The 20,082-nt window shown below is 43.7% G+C and overlaps 1 protein-coding gene across 5 annotated transcripts; it reads right to left on the bottom strand.

The window, feature by feature from the left end:
* Positions 1 to 202: 202 nt before the first annotated feature.
* LOC144929315 (butyrophilin subfamily 1 member A1-like) lies at positions 203 to 19,494 on the bottom strand. 5 transcript variants are annotated; one of them, XM_078848491.1, is made up of 10 exons: positions 19,246 to 19,494; positions 17,762 to 17,871; positions 11,597 to 11,944; positions 10,091 to 10,222; positions 6,319 to 6,603; positions 4,518 to 4,622; positions 3,867 to 3,887; positions 3,650 to 3,670; positions 3,496 to 3,522; positions 203 to 2,223 (listed from the first exon to the last, which is right to left on the bottom strand). In XM_078848491.1, the coding sequence occupies exons 2-10, from the start codon at positions 17,859 to 17,861 to the stop codon at positions 1,703 to 1,705; spliced, it is 1,560 nt and encodes a 519-aa protein (XP_078704617.1). In that variant the 5' UTR covers positions 17,862 to 17,871; positions 19,246 to 19,494; the 3' UTR covers positions 203 to 1,702. The 5 variants fall into 5 exon arrangements, with proteins under 5 accessions (XP_078704617.1, XP_078704618.1, XP_078704620.1 ...); XM_078848492.1 differs by having other exon boundaries at positions 17,762 to 17,865; XM_078848494.1 differs by lacking the exon at positions 17,762 to 17,871.
* Positions 19,495 to 20,082: the final 588 nt, after the last annotated feature.

Here is a 20,082-nt window from a genome sequence, read left to right as displayed (position 1 = left end):
ATAGAGAGGCTCCAGCTGATTCCTCCAGTTCCTCAGCCTTGCACCGCAGAACTTTACCATCTTGCACAGAAGCCTGGCCAGTGTCAGTTCATTTCACCCAGTCCGTCCCCCCTTGATGTGGAGAGGACATACACTAGCCTTTGTAAACTGACCTGAGATTTCCCAAGCACTTCAACCAAAACACACTGTTTTAGGTAAAATATAAAAGAGATTTATTAGCTACAGAAAGATTATTTTAAGGGATTATAAGTAGCAAGTGTACAGATCAAAGTTGGTTTCTCAAGAAATAAAAATAAATTTGCAGTCTGAGTTCTACAAACTAAATAGGATTTCAGTCAAGCAGTGTCTCACCCTGACAGATGGTACAAGCAGGCTACCGATCCTCACTACACAGGCTGGAATTGCTGTCCAGCCCGGGACCCTCTTCCCCCATTCAAAGTCTTTGCTCTTCAAATGTTCCTCCAGGTGTCAAGTTGTTTGGGGGATGTGGGGGTGGGGGGGAAGGAAGAAAAGCCAAGTATTAGGATCCTTCAGCCTCTCCTGTTATAGGTGTTCCACTTGGGATAAATAATGAGAGTGATGGGAACAGAGGGGTTGGATCCGGGGTCTCCCCCTGCTCAGGTGGGTGCCCCAACCATTGGACTACAGAGACATTCTCTTTCTCTCTCTGTCCCAGGGACTGTTCCATGGTAGATAAACACTTAAATGGATACTGGCCAGAAAGTGAGAATGACTCTGGGGTCCTGTGGTCAGGGAGCCCATCTGAGGGGCGGGAGCTCCTGGGGCCAGTCCCCCAGCTCCAGTCGCTCCTTCATTATTTACCCACCGTGAGCCAGCTGCCATAGGGGAGACTGAAGAATCCCACCTTCAGTCTGTACCATAGCTCAGTGGTTACAGCACCCACCTAGAAACTGAGTAACCCCAGTTTAAATCCTTTCTCCTCCTGTAGCAAAGATGGGGGCATTGAACCTGGGTCTCCCACGTCCCAGGCAAGTGTGCTGTCACTGGCTTATAGTTATGAGGTGGCCAGCAGCACCAAAACACCCCCCCTCCCGCCCTCCACCCACAAGTTGTGTGCAGCGCAGCAGGGGCCTAACTCGTTCCCAGAAGAAATGCCTCAGGCGGTGGGTTCCCATTCGTGGATTGCTAAGCAGAGACGGGGGCCCCCCAGCAATGCAGACTTAGGCACTTATCTTTGTGAGAGGGGCGGGGCTTAGGACACAACCCTGTTGTTCGCATCTCCCATTGGCTAGTTTAGATGGCTCCCCACCGAGCATGCCGGCTCTTGTGGATGGCATTGTAAGGTATCTGTCTGTCTCCGTTCATTGTATAGGGAGACTAGGTGCCTAAGTCAGGCTTTGTGGGTCATAGTGTTGTTCTTGTGATGTTCTAGGCACCTAAAGATGACGTGCAGTGACGCCCAGAGTTGCAACATCTAAGTCCCTTCATGGATGCCACCCCTAGTCATTGAAATTAGAAGCTCACAGAAAACAAAGTCACAGCCCTGGCCAAGAGTGGGGTGTCTCCCTTTAGATCCCATCTTTGTGCTGCGGGGAAGGAGGTGGGAGGAGGTTCCAGGGGACATAGAATTAAGAGGCCATCGGACTGGGTGGACAGGATGATGCCAAGATCATAGATGCTTGGGTGTGTGAGGCTAGACAGGCTGATTTCAGGGTCCCCACTGGGATATACCCCCCGTCTCTCAGGGACACAGTTTGAGCTGGCTTTCCATCCCCAGCCAGAGCCAAGGGCGGATTCTCTCCCCAGGGACGGAGCCCGGCGGGAAAGTGAAGATCGGGGCCTCATCTCCAGCATTGATAAATGTCACCTGCCCCTGTTCACAGTCCAGACAAACCCGGATCCTGCTGGGGGCCCGGCTCAGGTCTAGGGGGGTCATAGGGGAGGTGAGAGCCTGGTACTGGCCCTGCCTCTGATCCACAGCCCAGATCCCCTCCTCAGGGCTAAGGCTGATCCCTCCCTTCCTCCTCACAGACTCTCTGGCCACCCCCACGGCCCAGAGTAGCCCCACCCCCACCTCTACCTCCCAGTAATGTCTCCCTGAGGTGAACCCCTCACAGCCCAGCACACAGCGCTCAATGTCAAATCTCTCAGGATTCTTGTGGTGGGGCAGATCCTGCCATGTGTCTGCCCATCTCACACTTTTCCGATCCTTAGACAGGACAAGTTGTGGATGAGCCGTGTCTGGATCCAGCGTCACATTTGCTAGGGGGAGAGAGAATCAGAGCGTTAGGGGCACAGCTCCGCCCTGCGGGAGTGTCTCATCATATCAGTGACAGAATCTGTCCCCGCTGGAGTGTGAACCAGGAAATCTCCTTCCTCCAGGATTTACCCAGCTCTGAATGGGGAGCAGCTCTGAGATCTCAGCATTCACTCCTGAGTTTCACTCCCCAGTCAGAGACAGGTCAGTGACAGAGCATAAAGATTTACTGACCCAGTCCTGAGATAGAATCTTTCCCCTCGTGCACCCATCTATCCCCAGAGTGGGGATTAGAGACCCTGGAATCACAGGGAAGCCCTAGGAGATTTCCCCTCACATCATTCACATGGTCACAACTATCTTTTCTCTGATGTACCCTCCCTCCCTTGTATGTAAAGTCCTGGAGCTTGGACGTCTCTTGTTGACACCAGCCTGACGCCTGCTCCATCCTGCCACAGGTCGGAGATCTGTCGATAGTGACATGATTCCATAGATTCCCTAATTAAAACTCTGTAACTAGTCATCAGGGCCAGACAAAGAGAATTATCATTCTAGATTTTATTTCTAACAGAGAGATTTTTATTTATGAGCAAGGCGCTTCTACAAGAGAAGAGAGTTGGGGTGGAGGGGCTGATATAAATGAATGAATGGAGAACGTGGATGAGATGGTTAAAAACAGCAGAAAGTTGGGATCTGATGGAGAGAACAGAAAGGGGAGATCACTATGAATGGAGAAAAGAAGCACAAGCTGAACACTGATCACAGGGACTCCTTGGTTTGAACTCGTGTGTCTGGTCAGGGCTCTTGTTCCTCTACCTGACACTAGGGCGGGGATCCTAAGAAACAGTAAGTGCTCAGGTTTCAGAGTAGCAGCCGTGTTAGTCTGTATCCGTAAAAAGAAAAGGAGGACTTGTGGCACCTTAGAGACTAACAAATTTATTAGAGCATAAGCTTTTGTGAGCTAGAGCTCCGATGCATCCGATGAAGTGAGCTGTAGCTCACAAAAGCTTATGCTCTAATAAATTTGTTCATCTCTAAGGTGCCACAAGTCCTCCTTTTCTTTTTAGTAAGTGCTCAGTCACTTGGAGCAGGGACGTTTCCAGAGTTATGGGAGCAATGTGAAAGCAGGACATGTGAGGATGGTCCATTCCTCTCCCTCCTTTGAACCTCAGCAACCTCCCTTCTTCCACCTGGGAAATATTATAGTTTTCTCCTTGTTTATTTGCACAGCGAAAGGGAGCAGGATCCCTCATTGACTAAATATGATTTTTAATTACCTGCATCACCCAGGGATCTCCTCCACTCTGGAAGCAAACACATAGATAGGGATGAGAATTAAGCCAGACAAATGCAGTATCAATAGGATTCATTATCATAGAAAAGGCTCTATCAGTGACAGACATGAATAATAATAAAAAAAAACACCCTTACCTAGCTCTGTTCGAAGTTTACCTAAATAATAAACAAAAAAAAAATGCCACACTCAAGACACATGTACAGTACTGGCTTCCTACCCGTTACCGACGTAACAAGTTATGCAATTAGTATTGGTTGTGTCGCTTATGATTTTCAAGTTGACATTGTCACAGTCATTGAAAAATCTTTCATAACGTAACATTGGTTCTGCCAGGAGAAAAACTGAACTTACTGATAGTGTTGAGATGTTTCCCTAAAAAAAGAAAACATAAGTACAATTATTAAGAGACATTTTCAGTGACTCCAGATTTCAAAGGATCTTTTCATTATGAGTCCTCAAGTAATAATAATGTTGCCCCTCCACCAAGCTGTTGCAGCTCTCCAGGGACTTGCATGTTGGGTTCCCAGTGGAAGAGAAATCAGTGACACAGGGTCTGGGTACCTTCTTAGTGTAATTTGATTATTTACATACATAGACCTGACCTAGAACACAGATGGTCACAAACAGCACACAGGCAATCAAAAACCCCATAAGGCAGGGATTTTCATAGGAGCCGAGAGGAGTAAAGAGCCAAAGCATATTGAATTCCAATGGGAGTTGGGAACCTAACTACCTCAGGCCCCACGGAAAATCTAGTTAAACTAGTGCAAACCTAGTTTTAGGCTTATCTTAAGATGAATAGGAACAGTTTTAAACTAAACTGAAGTAAGGTCTTCTTAAATTCATATGTGTCCACATAGGAGCTTGCTCTGGCTTAAAAAAAATCCATTTAAATTCACATCTTAAGCTGGTGTAACTTTCTCATGTAGAAAAGTCTAAACTGTCTGTTCTAAGGAGAAATCTCATTCTGATTACACAGCATTTTCCCCTTTGGAGCTTTACCTTTTAATTTGAACAGAAAAAGAGTAAGGCCGACGAACACCAACAAAATCACCAAAGTCACACTCCAACCCACCATCCAGGGAGATGCTCTTGGGAAAAAAGAATCTGAAACACAAAGCCCACCATTAGTTTGAAAACAGTAATAACCAAAAGTACACTTTTATTGTAGGAAAATGCGTCACATCAGGATTTGCGTCAAATATGTGTGGAAAAATTTGCTCCCTACAATATAAAAACTGGCAGAAACCAATTTTAAAAAGAGGTTCTGGTCACACTCTTTTGGTAGTACTGAATGATGTATTAAATACTAAATACCACCCTACACCTCATCCCCTCCTCTCTCTCTCTCTCTCTAGGTGGAGCTAGTCACATCACTTGTTGTTAAACACATTTCCCATTATAGGGTCTTCTTTTCCTTTGCTCATTACTTTGCCGAACTTTACCATTTGGGGAGAAAATTTTCATGCTGGGTGTCTGCCTCAGGCTGAACTTTTCTTTTTGAAAAGTTTCAGCCAAAATGGTTCCACTATTTCTGAGAATGGGGTTAGGGAACAACACATTGTTCTGATCCTTAAAAAAAGAAAAATCAGTGTGTGTGCACACATGGGTATGTGTGTGAATAATTATCTATATAATTAGTAGTGGGCTTGTTTATATTTTAATTCTGCTTCCCTTACACATGTTCTTAATTTTGTTGACTAACCGGGGCTTCTGACCCCATCACCCAACCCAGGAGCCAATTCAGGGAAAAGTGATTCCTTCTTTTTATGAAATTACTACTACAGTTAAAACATGTAGGAAGAGAAATCATAATTACTCATCAAATTTCCCAACAGAAAACTTACACGTAAGTAAAATTTAAACTTTTGTAACACCGGGGAATTTCAGAGTAAAAGAAAATCTGAGGCTTTACGAGTGGAAATCAATAATTAAGGGAGAGCAGATAAATATCCAAATACTCTTCACTTCAGCACAGGAATTCCTGGCATAGGAACTGATCCACTAAATGGGGGCATAGGAACTGATCCAAATCTTATTGATGTCTTTAACGGGCTTTGGATCACGCCCACAGGGTTTTGTTGTTATGGCAACCCCTTTCCCTGTGAAGTTTGCTAAAGGGTGAGAAATCAAACTTCATATTAAAACGTGGACCTTTTAGTGAGTGACACACTCAAATGATTGTTCCCGGGGCTCCAGACTTTCATGGCCCTGCCTTGCTTCTGACCTGCCATGAGCAGAGACTCAACAAATCTCCTCTGTGTTGAAGAGATCACAGCATATCACTTCTCCCTCTGCATATTCACTGGGGCAAGAAGCCTAGTCCTTGATCCATCAATCCACTAGGAAGCAGAAAGTCCAACCAATCAGTAGGGCCCCCAATATATCTTACCACTGCCCTGTGGTGACTGGATGAGAATGAAAATCTAATGTGACTTTAAATATCCATTTCATGTAATATGGGACTACAAACACTAATCATCCTGTTCGAATCACAATAACATACATATATAGTGTTACTGCAGGGCACTTCCATTCATTAACATGTTTGGATTTCTTTTACATTTAAGCTTAACCCTGAATCTACTGGGTTTAAAATGCTTGTTTTGGGGAGAACTACAATATCCCTGGAATTACACGGATTCCACTTGGGATAAATATTTTTTACCCTAAAAGTGTGCTCTCCACCTAAACTTTATCTTAACGTAGCTTTTTGTGAGGGAGTATTTTAACTTGTGTATTATTTAACCATCTGATTTCTTCCTGTTGGATATTACAGCGTGGGGTTTTGGTGGTCACTGACCTGATATATAAAATGTTATTGATTCTTTTTCTCGGTTCAGGTGGGTGTTCCTTATGGCACAGGACAAATTCTTGTTTGAATTTTCTGTTATAACGATAGAATTTTTTATTTCAAAGAGACCATGTTGCTCTTCAGATTTGGTTTCAGTTGATGAAGATAAAGGCTGCCCTTTGAGATTTCTCCACAGCGCCTCGGGCTCTGGGTACCATCCGGCCGACTGACACACCACTTGGATCCCTCCATCCTGGTGACCCTCAACAGAGATGCGAGGTGCAGAGCCTGAAGCTAAAATGAATCCATGTTAAATCAGATATACAGCCCAGCATATAAAAGTTTACATTTTCAACAAAAGGATTGAATACACTTTCTTTATGGCTGATATTCATGGAAACATGTCTTCAACGGGACTTGAGCACTTGTTAAACCTTTGCTTAACTGTGCTGCAGTCCTGGGGTCTCCGAGGTGGAAGCGAAAGCCTTACAGAATGTTGGAGCGTGTTATCAGCAGTGTTGTCGGTGATGTGAAGGGAGCAAGGAATTCAAGAGATTTTCCCTTTGAGTTCTGATTTTATAATGTTGGAGGCATATTTGTTATGCTTATGACCTCTGGGTGGCCAATGTGAGGTAGCTATTTGCTCTGAGACGCCTTAATGGTGCTCCGGGGAGTTGTGGCGTACGTGAAGGAGTTTCTCAAGATGGCAGCTCGGTTAGTTGTCACTGTGAACATGTACCAGAATAAAAGATCCCCTTTTTTAGTTCTAATCTCTTTTGGGTCTCCATGTCCACTGAAGACAGGAGAAGGAATGGGCTTAATCTGCAGCAAGGGAGATTGAGGTTCGATATTAGGAAAAGCCTTCTAACTGGAAGGATAGTTAAACTCCAGAACAGACTTCCAAGGTCGACTGTTGAATCTCCGTCATTGGAGGGGTTTTTTAGACCAGGCTGGACAAACCCCTGTCAGGGACGGTCTAGAGTTACTTGGTCCTGTATCAGCATAAGGGGGCTGGACTTGAGGACTTCTCAAGACCCCTTCCAGCCCTACAAAGGCGATGAGGATAAAATGAAAACAACAGGCACCAAGTTCTACACATTGCGTGAGTAAGTGAAAACCTCTTTTTTTTAATTGTAAAGAAAAAATGGCTGCATGTGGAAAAAATGAAAGAGCATAATGTATTCCAGGAGGACTGGATTCAGTACTCAGAGACAGACTCTCTCTGTACTTCATCACAAATGATACAGATGATGATAACAAGAAACACGCCATTTTATTGAGCGTTTGTGGAGCAAAGACCTATAAACAAATCCTTTCGAGGCCTTTTAAATTATTATGGTAATTTTTTTCCCAACTTGACATCTATATTGGCTCCATTACACAAACTGTTATAGAATGGAAGAAATTCCAGTGGGGTCAAAAAATAGCTTTTGCAGAAGCAAGGAAATTACTAAAGTCATAAGACTGGCCATACTGGATCAGACCAATAGTCCATTTAGTTCAGTAAGCTGTCTTCCAACAGTGGCCAGTGCCAGGTGCTTCAGAGAGAATGCACAGAATAGGTGATCATCAAGTGATAAATCCCCTGTCACCCATTCCCAGATTCTGGCAAACAGAGGCTAGGAACACTTCAGAGCATGGTTTTACATCCCTGCCCATCCAGGCTAATAGCCATTGATGGACCGATCCTCCATGAACTCATCTACTTCTTTTCTGAACCCTGTTATAGTCTTGGCCTTTACAACATCCTCTGGCAAAGAGTTCCACGGGTTGACGGTGTGTTGTGTGAAGAAATATTTCCTTTTGTTTGTTTTAAACTGCTGCCTATTAATTTCATTTGGTGACCCCTAGTTCTTGTGTTATGAGAAGGAGTAAATAACTCTCCCTTATTTACTTTCTCCACACCTGTCATGATTATATAGACCTCTATCATATCTCCCCTTAGTCGTCTCTTTTCCAAGCTGAAAAGTCCCAGTCTTATTAATCTCTCCTCATACAGAAGCCGTTCCATACCCCTAATCATTTTGGTTGCCCTTTTCTGAATCTTTTCCAAGTCCAATGTATCTTTTTTGAGATGGGGTAACCACATCTGCATGCAGTATTCAAGATGTGGGCGTACCAGGGATTTATATACAGGCAATATGATATTTTCTGCCTTATTATCTTTCCCTTTCCTAATGATTCCCAACATTCTGTTAGGTTTTTTGACTGCTGCTGCACATCGAGTGAATATTTTCAGAGAACTATCCGCCATGACTCCAAGCTCTCTTTCTTGAGTGGTAACAGGTAATTTAGACCCCATCATTTTATATGTATAGTTAGGATTTAGTTCATTATGATAGTCAGAAAGGACTAGTATTGTCTGGTGACACGTCACCATACGAGGTGGGTGCGGTACTAGCCCACCAAATGCCAGCTGAATCTGAGCGTCCCATCAGTTATGTACCAAGGTCACCAGCTTCAGCAGAAAAAAAATACTATTCCCAACTAAAATGAGAAGGGCTAGCTGTGGTTTGTGGGGTAAAGAAGTTCCACTCTTACCTATATGCCAGGCATTTTTTTATACACTCAGACCATTAACCTCTGAAAGGTCTGTATGGTGAGAGCAAACCTGTACCCCAATGGCATCTGCCAGAATCCAGAGATGGACTCGCTTATCAGCTTATGACTATGAGTTTGAGTATAAACCTGGGAAAGCATTCACTAATGTGGATGCTCTGAGTAGATACTGAATAGCCTGGCCAAAGTACCTCAGCCTACAGAAACCCTCCTGCTTATTGCACTGCTGTTCACTTCTCTAGTTGATGCAGCGCAGATAAGAAAGACAGAGAGGGACCGTAGTGGGGTGGCTGCCCCACTCCTATGCTAGATGGGGCTTCAGCAGGCCAGAGAGGCTGCGCAGGTGGGCAGCCAATCAGAGAAGGCCAATCAGAGAACTTTAAAAGTTTTGCTTTCAGAGAGTCATAGATTGTAATGCCAGACAGGACCACTGTGATCATCTGATCTGACATTCTACCGAACACAGGCCATAGGGCTTCCATTAATTCATTCTGTTTGCCAGAAGCTGGGAATGGGCGACAGGAGATGGATCACTTGACGATTGCCTGTTCTGTTCATTCCCTCTGGGGGCCCCTGGCATTGGCCACTGTCGGAAGACAGGACACTGGGCTAGATGGACCTTTGGTCTGACCCAGTAGGGCAATTCTTGTGTTCTAACTGTTTAAGTCCATACGCTGGGATTCAGCTAGAGCACATTTGATAACCACAGGTACTGGAGCGGGGGCAGTGTGTCTTGATGCCAATGGAACCGTCACTAAACAAAGATTTTTTTTAAATTATTTTAATGCAATTGAGGTGAGGAAATGTGCTCTCTTCACTACTGTCCCAGCCGAGACCAATTGCAGATCAGCTGATACCTGCAGCAAAAAGTGGCATATTTTGGGAGCAAACTCATCTTTAGGCCTGCCAGAAGCCTGTTGTGGATTTTCAGAGTTTGTTCTGATAACGTTTAACAGCATAAGCAGAACTGCATATGTGTAGTAATCATGTTTGTGAGGAGAAAAAAAGATAAAAGTAACAAAGCAAAAAAAGAGTGGTTTGAAGTAACCCTAAACCTGTACTGACAGAGGAGGAGAGAACATGGAAATGGGAGACTAATTGTCAAGGCTAATTCCCACTCTGGCACTTCGAGTGCAGAGGGTGGGGGCCCGCAATGACTCTAAAAATTAATACTTGCCACTCCAGGCTTGTACTATTTCAAAGATTACAACATTTCTCTGACCTTGGATTGGTAGATGCTGCCACCACCCAAGTGCAGAACCCCTTTGAGAGCCCAGGAAGGCGCACTTGGGAATTCCTTCCTGTAGGGTACCCTTAAGCCCTTTCTCACACACACACCTGCCCCCGGGAACAGCTGAGAAAGAAAAAAATAAAAAATCAGGTGTTGCCATCAGCTAATTAAAAAAAGTGCACAAACCTCTTAAGACACAAAAATCCAATCCTGTTCTTAAAAAAGGTAAATTTTATTTTAGAAAAAGAGAAAACACATCTGGGAACTCAGGCTATTGCTAGATTTTAAAAGAGCAACTACAAGGATTAAGCACCAAGAATAGCTTTCTTGAGGTCCAGCTTAAAGGTTACAAGCAAAACAAAAGCACCTGGGGTTGGCACAGGGGAATCCACAAGCCATAAAGAAATAAAAGGGATAAACCTAATCACGTCTTCCTAGACATTTCCTGCTCTACTTACGTATCTGGGGTTTCAAATGAGTAGTTTCTAGGTATGATACTGATTTTCATGCCTGGCCCAAGCTTCTTACAGCATAGCTGCTGCCCTGTCCGCCTCTCCCTAGGAGAGCAACGACAGACAGACAAAAGGGGAGTCTCTTCTCCATATTAAAAAGTTCTAGCCTTCCCATTGGCTCTTTTGTCCAGCTGCCCATTCACTTCCTTTTACCTACGCATAGCAGTGAGACTCTTTAACCCTTTACAGGTAGAGCAATTAGAGAACAGCTACTAAAAGGGATTTTATAGCGATTGGCTGGCTGGGTGTCCATAAAAGGGAGCTACCGCCCTCCCCCACACCCCATTTATCACACTGATACATACATATAATATAACCAAGTTATAAATAAGCTTGGTTAATAAAGGGAGGTTGAAGCTGTATTGTCCATTGTTGGAGGTGACTGACGGGATCATCCCAATTAGCTTCCAGCCTGTGAATAATTGATTGCTACTTGCTGAGTGTTTTGCCTTAAAGATTTGTTAGACCCACCTGCTGAGTAAGTGAATCTCAATCCAACAACATGAACTGTTTAACTGAAAATGTTTTAGTATGAACAGATAAATTTAAGGATAATGGCATAGAAAAATCTTGCCTCTCTCTCTGGCCCAATGACTTTTCTACTATTTATAAATATTTAAATAGTCATTGGGCCAGAGAGAGAAAAAGAGACTGTAGTCCAGTGGTTGGGGTACAGCCATGGGAGGTTGGAAAACCCCAGTCCAGACCCCCTCTTCCAATGGTTTGTCCAGATTGGATAAATAATCAAAGATTAATTAGAGCAGGAGGACTAGCCCTTGGGTCTCCCACCTACCAGGTGGGTACCCTAACCACTGGACTACAGAGAGTCTCTCTCTCGCGCCTAATGACTATTTAATTTAATGATTACTTTGAGGATCTCAGGGGCACCTAAAATTTGGACTGAAGTGGGGAGTTAGGTGCCCAAGTGCTTTTTTGGGTCTGGGTCTAAGAGCCATCTAAAAAGAGACAGACACATGTTACTAACCTGCTACCTTCAATTCCAATACAGCTTCTTCATGAAAGACACCATCTTGAACAAAACAGCGGTACTGTCCTTCATCAGAAAGTCTGATATTGACAATTCCCAAGGCAACGTTCCCATCCACAATGCCAGCTTTCAAAAGCTCTGTCCTTCCATGATATTCTGGCATCTGCTGCCCATACTCATCCTTCCCATGCTGATACAGGTGCACAAACGAAGTGAACTCAGATCGGAACCATCTCACTTCCATGTTCTCAGCGCTCATCTTGGGGGACAAGTGACAGGGTAAAATAATGTCCTCACCCATGATGGCTGTGACAGGGTGATCAGGTCCAATCACTGTGAACCGGGCTGTAAAACGCACCAGGGCACAGAAAAGATAAAATAAATATATTAAATATTCTGTGCATCTATTGCAGTGCTCTGTCATTGAATAGGATGTGTCCTGAATTTATATATATGAATTTTACAACAAACAATGCATTTGGATAACCATAATTTGTATATCCATAATTTATATGAGTTTAAATCAGTGGTTCTTAACCTGGGGTGCACACACCCCCTGGGGGTGTGAGATGCCCTTTCTGGGGGTGCAAGACATGCCAGATTGTTTTAGAAGGTAAATCATCGAAAACACAAATTAGGCACAGGCACGTAAGTACAACTACTTTGTTTCATCACCTATGTATTTATTAACGATCACTGTAATATACAAACAGAAAATCTATTTTCAAGTTTTTAAGCTAATGGTAGTGAAATTATCTCGCTACAAAATACAGTGTACCGCCACGTTGGGGGGTGTTTCTTGACGCATGCACAGATGATGATGTGGCAGCTTTGTTTGAATTCAGTTAGCCGCTGTTAGCGCGCCGGTTACAGTTTACTTCCACAGCAAAACTCCAACATCTCTGGGTCGTACTTGTAGATTTGTGTGTGCCCACTGTACTATTTGTGGTGAGTAATAACATAAAACTACTTTACATATATTTAATATGCATTTAAAAGTGTATAGGCCCACCATCTCCATTTATATATTTTTTCATTTCAGTAACCCTTGCCATGTTGAAGAAACGCAAACGGAATGATGACTATGTTCGTTACGGGTTCACTTGTACAACAGAGAAGGATGGAAATCAACGACCGCAATGTGTACTGTGCGGCTCGTTATTTTCAAATGCCAATCTCAAACCATCAAAGCTGTCTGAACATTTCAACAAACAGCATGGTGGTGAAGCTGCTGGACATGACATTGACACCCCGAAGTCTACAAGGGCACGATTTGAACATAGCGGAACCTTGAGGACGTTTGGGTTTGTGTCACTTGAGAAGGCCTTGTTACAAGCATCCTATCAAGTGGCATATTTGCGTGCCAAGGAAAAGAAGCCCCCTACAGTAGCTGAGGAATTAGTGAAACGTTGTGCATCGGGAATGACAAAAATAGTATTGGGACGAGATGCACAAAAGAAGCTTCAGCAGGTGCCCTTGTCAAATGACGTGATCCGTTCTAGAATTCATGTGATGAGCCAGGATATCTTGCAGCAAGTTCTAGAAGATATCAAAGCCAGTCCTCTTAAAATGAGTATTCAGCTTGATGAGTCAACTGACGTTGATGGCTGCAGTCAGCTGTTGGTGTCTGAGCAGTACGTGAAGGGGAAAGATCTTAGACGAATTCTTGTACTGTGAACCATTGCAATTAACTACGAAAGGAATCGATGTGTTCAGTCTCATCAAAGACTTCTTTTTGAAGCATAAGATAATGTTTGACGTGTGTGCATCAACTTGCACTGATGGTGCCTCTGCCATGCTAGGAAAAAATTCAGGATTTGTTGCCTACGTAAAGAAAGAAGTACCTCGTATCATGATCACACATTGTATGTTGCATCGTCGTGCCCTTGCCGCAAAGACTTTGCCTACAGAATTGAAGGATACTTTGTCTACTGCAGTGAGCACAGTAAACTTCATCAGAGGACGTGCTCTAAATCATCGCCTCTTCCATGCTTTTTGCAAAGAAATTGGGGCCGAGCACACTGTCCTTTTCCATACAGAAGTGAGGTGGCTTTCCCGTGGCAGAATGCTTACTCGTATTTTTGAAATGTGCGAAGAAATAAGTCTCTTTTAATCAAAGCAGAAATTTAGTTGATGACTTTGAAAATAGAGAGTTTATCCTTTGCCTAGTGTACATGGCAGATGTATTCACACACCTAAATGAACTCAACACATCTATGCAAGGAACTGGGATGAACACGGTAATGACCAGAGAGAAGTTAACTGCTTTTATTCAGAAACTTCCAGTTTGGATAAAGCCTGCTGAGAAGAAATTTCACTAACTTTCCTTTTCTTGAAGAAACAGTTGTTTTGGAAAATGAAGGAATGACCATCGCAACTGAAGTGACAAAGCATTTGCAACAGCTGAGTGACTCTTTCTAAGGATATTTTTCCATGGGAGACCTTGATGTGGCAAAGAAATGGATACTGGATCCATTTCTCTTTAACCCGGATTCCATCAACGCTAGCGATTTCACGAAAGATGATCTCATTGAATTACGAGCCAATGGTCGAATCCAAATAGAGTTTGAGACAATGAAGCTTGAGAATTTCTGGTGTGCTAAACTAGCACCATTTCCACAACTGGCAAAGACAGCGCTGGAGATCCTTGTGCCATTTGTGACTACATACGTGTGTGTGTGTGTGTGTGTGTGTGTGTGTGTGTGAGAGAGGATTTTCATCACTCTTATACATCAAAACAAAGGCCAGAAACCACCTAAATGTGAGTGATGACATGCGTGTGGCTACTTCAAAAAACGTTCCTCGTTTCTTGAACATCATTGAACAAAAGCAACAGCAGAAGAGTCACTGAGCCGGTAAACTTTAAAATGAAAAGTGTGTAATTTTTCATGTATTCTTAAGTTTACTGCGAAATTAAAATAAATATAATTATCTCTCTTTCATTGTATAGTTATGACATATCTAGGTTTAAAGAACTGACCTACTTCAACGATTTTTGATAAGGGGTACGAGAACGTATTTTGAGAACCAAAGGGGTGCAGGCTGCAGTAAAAGTTAAGAACCACTGGTTTAAATGGAAGCTGAAATATGTTTTGCCATTACCCTTACAAGCGGCTCCTGACAGATTTAACTTGCATAGCATTAGCAAACATTTCAAATCACTGCTTTCTGTTGGAGATTGTTTTAAAGTTTTTTGACTATTCTAAAAATATTTAAACTAATTTAAAGAACATTATTAGGGTACCATTCAGGAAATAATTTTTCTTCCGGAAGGGAGCGAAAACACATGTTTAATTTTAAGGAGATGCTTAAATGCTTTACTGAGTTAAAGCCTTAGGTTGGCAAATAAAGCACTGAATATGTTAGGAACCAACAGATTTAATTGGTTTCAGAGTAACAGCCGTGTTAGTCTGTATTCGCAAAAAGAAAAGGAGTACTTGTGGCACCTTAGAGACTAACCAATTTATTAGAGCATAAGCTTTCGTGAGCTACAGCTCACTTCATCAGATGCATATCGTGGAAACTGCAGCAGACTTTATATATACACAGAGAATATGAAACAATACCTCCTCCCACCCCACTGTCCTGCTGGTAATAGCTTATCTAAAGTGATCATCAGGTGGGCCATTTCCAGCGAAAATCCAGGTTTTCTCACCCTCCACCCCCCCACACAAATTCACTCTCCTGCTGGTGATAGCCCATCCAAAGTGACAACTCTTTACACAATGTGCATGACAATCAAGTTGGGCTATTTCCTGCACAAATCCAGGTTTTCTCACATCCCCCCCACCCCCATACACACACAAACTCACTCTCCTGCTGGTAATAGCTCAGATTTAATGTTGCTGCTTTATTTCTCTCCACTTGTGTGTACGATGCAGTCTTCAGTTACGTGATCTTACTAGCCTTGCTCCAGAAGCCCCGCTTCATTCAGAGCCTGTTCAACTGGCATCCATGGAGAGGAAGAGGAGAAGGTTTCCTACAGCCAACCACTTGCTTGACTTGCTGCTCACAGGGCGTACTTTGCACTTGAGCTCTGTGAACTCAGCTGGGGTGTTTGAGCTAATACTTTCCCTCCTCTCTCTGTTTTTCATTTTAAGTATCCTCACACCTTCTTGTCAACGGTCTAAATGGGCCACCTTGATTATCACGACAAAAGTTGTTTTTTCTCCTGCTGATAATAGGTCCTCTTAATTAATTAGCCTCTTACAGTTTGTATGGCAACTTCCACCTTCTCTGTGTGTGTGTGTCTGTATGTAGGTGTGTGTGTCTATATATATAAAAAAATCTTCTTACAATATGTTCTGTTCTATGCATCCGATGAAGTGAGCTGTAGCCCACAAAAGCTTATGGTCTAATAAATTTGTTAGTCTCTAAGGTGCCACAAGTACTCCTGTTCTTTCTTCATCCACCCAAGGAGAAGTATGTGTGGGAGGCCTTGTCCCATCGCTTGGAAAGCTGGAAGAGGGAAACAATGTAGCTGACATGAAGATCCCCAGGGGTTATCTCCTGGGTCCACCCTGACAGACACTTTGAATGGGCAGATCTTTATAACGCTGTCACTCTTAGGATTAAGAGGGTAACTCATTTGTGTATATGTTCACTTCTTTTAACCTGTATATAATTTCTTTTTCTTAGCTAATAAGCCTTTTGATAGCTTATTACAGGATTGGCTTCAGGCATTGTCTTTGGCGTAAGATCTAGGGTACCAATTCACCTGGGGTAAGTGACTGGTCTCTTGGGACTGGAAGCAAACAGTGCATGATTTATGGTGTAAGTGACCTTTTATCACTAAGTCCAGTTTGTCTGGGTGACAAGATAGGCTGGAAAGTCTGAGGGGACTGTCTGTGACTCCATGGTAAGACTGGTATAGTGACCCAGGACTTTACATTTGTTACTGGCTTGGTGAAATCTAATTACAGACCACACCGCCAGCTTGGGGCGTCTGCCTTGTTTGACAGTCTGCCCTGAGGAAGGCACTCATGGCCGTGAGTCACTCCAGACAGCATGACAGTGGCTGAAGAGTTATTAATCCTGAAGTCAGGGGGAGACATTTTAATGTTACCTCATTTCAACCTCATCAGCTAGTCAAATTTTGGAGCCTCAGGGATGTTCCTGTGGGATGTACGCCAGATCTACACTACAGAGCTGGGCCGATTCAGGGCAGCTTAGGCTAACTTAACTATGGAAGTGCTACACTTACATTTTGTGCCTTCTGACATAACTACCCCGCTAGACTGACTTAATAACTCCACCTCCCCAAGCGGCATAGAGTCAAGGTTGACGTAGTTGGGTCAACGCAGTGTCAGTGTGGACACTGCATTGCCTACATTGACTGTTTCCAGCTCTCAGGAGCCTTCTTACAATGCCCTACACTGACAGTCCAGTCGATACAAGCACTCCTGGTGAGGATGCTCACCGCCGATACAAGGAGCAAAGCGTAGACACGCACAAGTATGCCGATGTACGATAGGTCGATGTCATTTCGTAGTGTAGACATGCCTCAACAAATTGGCATAGCCTGGTATTCTCTTTGATGCAATCTCGTTTATTGAAAGGGAATGTACCAAGTCCTGCTTTTCCAAGTGCAGGAGGAACTAAGAACACATGGAACAGTTTCGTAGCTTACACTCCCAACCTTCCCTAACCAACAGACCCAGAAGTTCTCTCTCTCGAGCTTTTCCCAGGGTCGCACTGTGCTCACAGGCTCCTGCTTGGCTTCCTTGCTTGCTTGTCTCCACCTCTCTCTCCTTGTCTGTTCTCAGTTCTGTGTGTTCGTGCTCTCACACCCACATTTGGTCAAAATACCCAGAGGATTCCTCCCTGCCCATGTCCTTTCACCCTTCACATCATTGGTGCTAGTCTCTGGGCAGACTCTATTAAGCCTCGTTTTAGGTGTGGCCCCTTTTATTGCCTCTTACAACTGTCTTAAGTGAAAGGGTGCATTCACATGTCAGTTTGAATAAGATTTAACTCAACCCATAACAAAATTTCACCCAGCTCATAACAATTGTTATTTATATTTTCTTGGTGTTGATACACTTGGGGATTTGTGCTAATTTTTGTTCACTTTGGAATAAACTAGTGAAACAGAGAAATTTTATCAATCAAAACAAATAAATCAATATTCTAAGAAGCAGCAGAAGCCATGGACATTCCTACCTGATTCCAGCTTGTGAACATAAAACGTAATGAAGAAAATGATAAAATGGGGTAGAAGGGTTCTGGCTCTGGAGCTGTGGCAGATTGAGAGAACTTTCATCTCACTGTTACTTGATCCAGATGACAAAAGAAAAGAGAGAAAACAAACAGTGTATTGAATGTAACATAGTTGCAATGATTTAAGACAAAAATGATAGCATAATCCTAACCAGCAAACCATAACCTTGTTTTAGACACTTTATTTGACCCCTTTATACAAGATTTGGTGCCACTACAGGACCTTGGTTGTAACAATGATCTATACGGTCCCAGTTCACGTCAATAACGTCACAACAGGTTAGACCAGTGGTGGGCAACCTGCGGGCCACACGTGGCCTGTCAGGCTAATCCACTGGTGGGCTGCCAGTTTGTTTACATTTGCACGGCCGCCTGCACCTCCCAGTGGCCGCAGTTAAAAAATGTTTAAACAAAATGATGTTTTCATTAGAAAATGAATTAAAAAAAAAACATTAAAAATGAATTTTCCTATGATTGGAATGTTTCTAATTTTTCAATGAAATGATGCTAAATGAGAATATATAGTTCAAATTGATTCCAAAAAGAAATTCTAATCAAATTGATCAAAACAATTTATTGACCCCTCCCTTATTCTTGCTAAAAGAAGAGTAACAATGATTGTAAAAAAAATCTGTTTCAATAATATTTGATTAAAAATGAAAAAGTCTATAAAATATTAAACAAAACAAAAGTTAATTATTGTTGTAAATGTGTTTTAAAATTATTTTTTTACTACCTTTAGTCCTATAGATTTCCTCAGGAAATCTCCCCTCCACACCCTTCACACAGTAGGAGATGATCTGTCAACCGCTGTGTAAATATGCCTCTTTCTAAATTATGTCATGAAGCCCTTATTCAGCAGCACACTTGAGCTCATGGTCTGCTTTAGGCACATGCTTAATTCCCCCTCACTTCAGAAGGAGAACAGGATGCAAGAGTCTGTCTTGATTGATTGTGGAAATACTTTCAAGGGAAAAAAGGAAAATGATCAGAAACAACAGGATTCAGCCCCACAGGCAGAGATAGAAACTGGCACGTTAAGAGGCAGAAGGACAGAACAGCCGGGAGTGTGGCACAGTGAAGCTCGTCCGGTATTCTCAGTACAGGAAGTTACTTGTTACAAATCTCCCTGGGACGTCACTGAGAACAAGGTCGGGCCCAGGGTTCTTGAATGAAACGTACCCGCAAAAGAAACAAATTTCGAACCCAACCTGCCGCGCAAATCCCGAGTTACGCCGCTAGGACAAGAGTCTGAAAGGCATCGGAGTGTCAATCGTTGTGAACCTACTTGTACTGTAGTGTTTCCACAACGTGTAAATCAAATTACACAGGGTTATTTAATCGTTGTGTTAGTAACAATCTGGCCAGGCAATGAGCAGTCCACATGAGGGGATACAAGCAATCATTTTGAAGCGAAATTAACCTACCTGATTGGTCCTTCTGGAGAAATTGTACAATCTCCAGGGTGGGATCAGACTCCGTGGGGTTTGTTGCGATGATTTCCACTGTCGGTGACTCTTTCAGTCGATCCCATTGCAGGGCTGATTCCCTGGCTACCAAATCGCTGCAGTTTCCCCAGCTTTTCCTCGCCCTTCGGGGGAGAAATCTCTGGGCTCCGACCAGAGCCCGGGGCTTCCCTCTGGCAGCGCTGCCCGAAATTGAAAGCGAAAGTCAAGTCACCCAGGCGGTCAGGTGACGAGATTAACATTTTCTCTTAAAGAAACAGCGACCGCCCAGCTGAGCTGGAAGGGCCCTGCCAAGCCAGCAGCCTCCAGCATTCAGGGGGGCCAAGATACCCAGAGCCATGGTAGTTCCCTGCAATCCTCTGACGAAGGTTTCTAGGGAGGGCTGCTTTATTTCTTCCACCCTGGCAGGACCCTTTCCCGCACCCCTCAGGGTAACTAAGTTCAGCAGCCCCCTTGCAGTGCACAAGCCAGCCGCGTCCAGAGCTGGGCGGGTTCCGGGTGCCGGAAGCAGCTGTCTCTGCCTTTGTTTGTTAGTTTGTTTTGGCCATTCCATTTACTCTAGTTCACAGAAAAGCAGGACGAACACTCTCTTCAATCTCATTCCCGGATTCAGATCACTTGGGACACCAGATTGCTTGAGTCTGCAGGGACAGACCCTTCCACCTCAGCAGGACTGGAGCTGTTTCTGTTAGAGAAGACTCGAAGGGCACGGCTACACTGGCAGATGTAGAGCGCTGGGAGTTAAACCAGCCTTCGGAGAGCGCGGCAGGGAAAGCGCTGCAGTGTGTTCACACGGTC

The sequence above is a fragment of the Lepidochelys kempii genome, chromosome 14 (genome assembly GCF_965140285.1).
Source record: "Lepidochelys kempii isolate rLepKem1 chromosome 14, rLepKem1.hap1, whole genome shotgun sequence".
Taxonomy (NCBI): domain Eukaryota; kingdom Metazoa; phylum Chordata; order Testudines; family Cheloniidae; genus Lepidochelys; species Lepidochelys kempii.
The sequence above is the reverse complement of the archived record's forward strand: the minus strand, read 5'-3'. Positions and strand labels throughout refer to the sequence as shown.

Bases quoted from the DNA above. Each gene is read 5' to 3' on its own strand.
- LOC144929315 (XM_078848491.1), bottom strand. From the start codon at position 17,861: ATGAAAGTTCTCTCAATCTGCCACAGCTCCAGAGCCAGAACCCTTCTA. The intron at 11,945-17,761 runs GTAGGAATGTCC...TGCGTTTTACAG, and splicing joins TGTTCACAAGCTGGAATCAG to CCCGGTTCACAGTGATTGGA. The intron at 6,604-10,090 runs GTCAGAGAAATG...GATTCATTTTAG, and splicing joins GCAGCATCTACCAATCCAAG to CTTCAGGCTCTGCACCTCGC.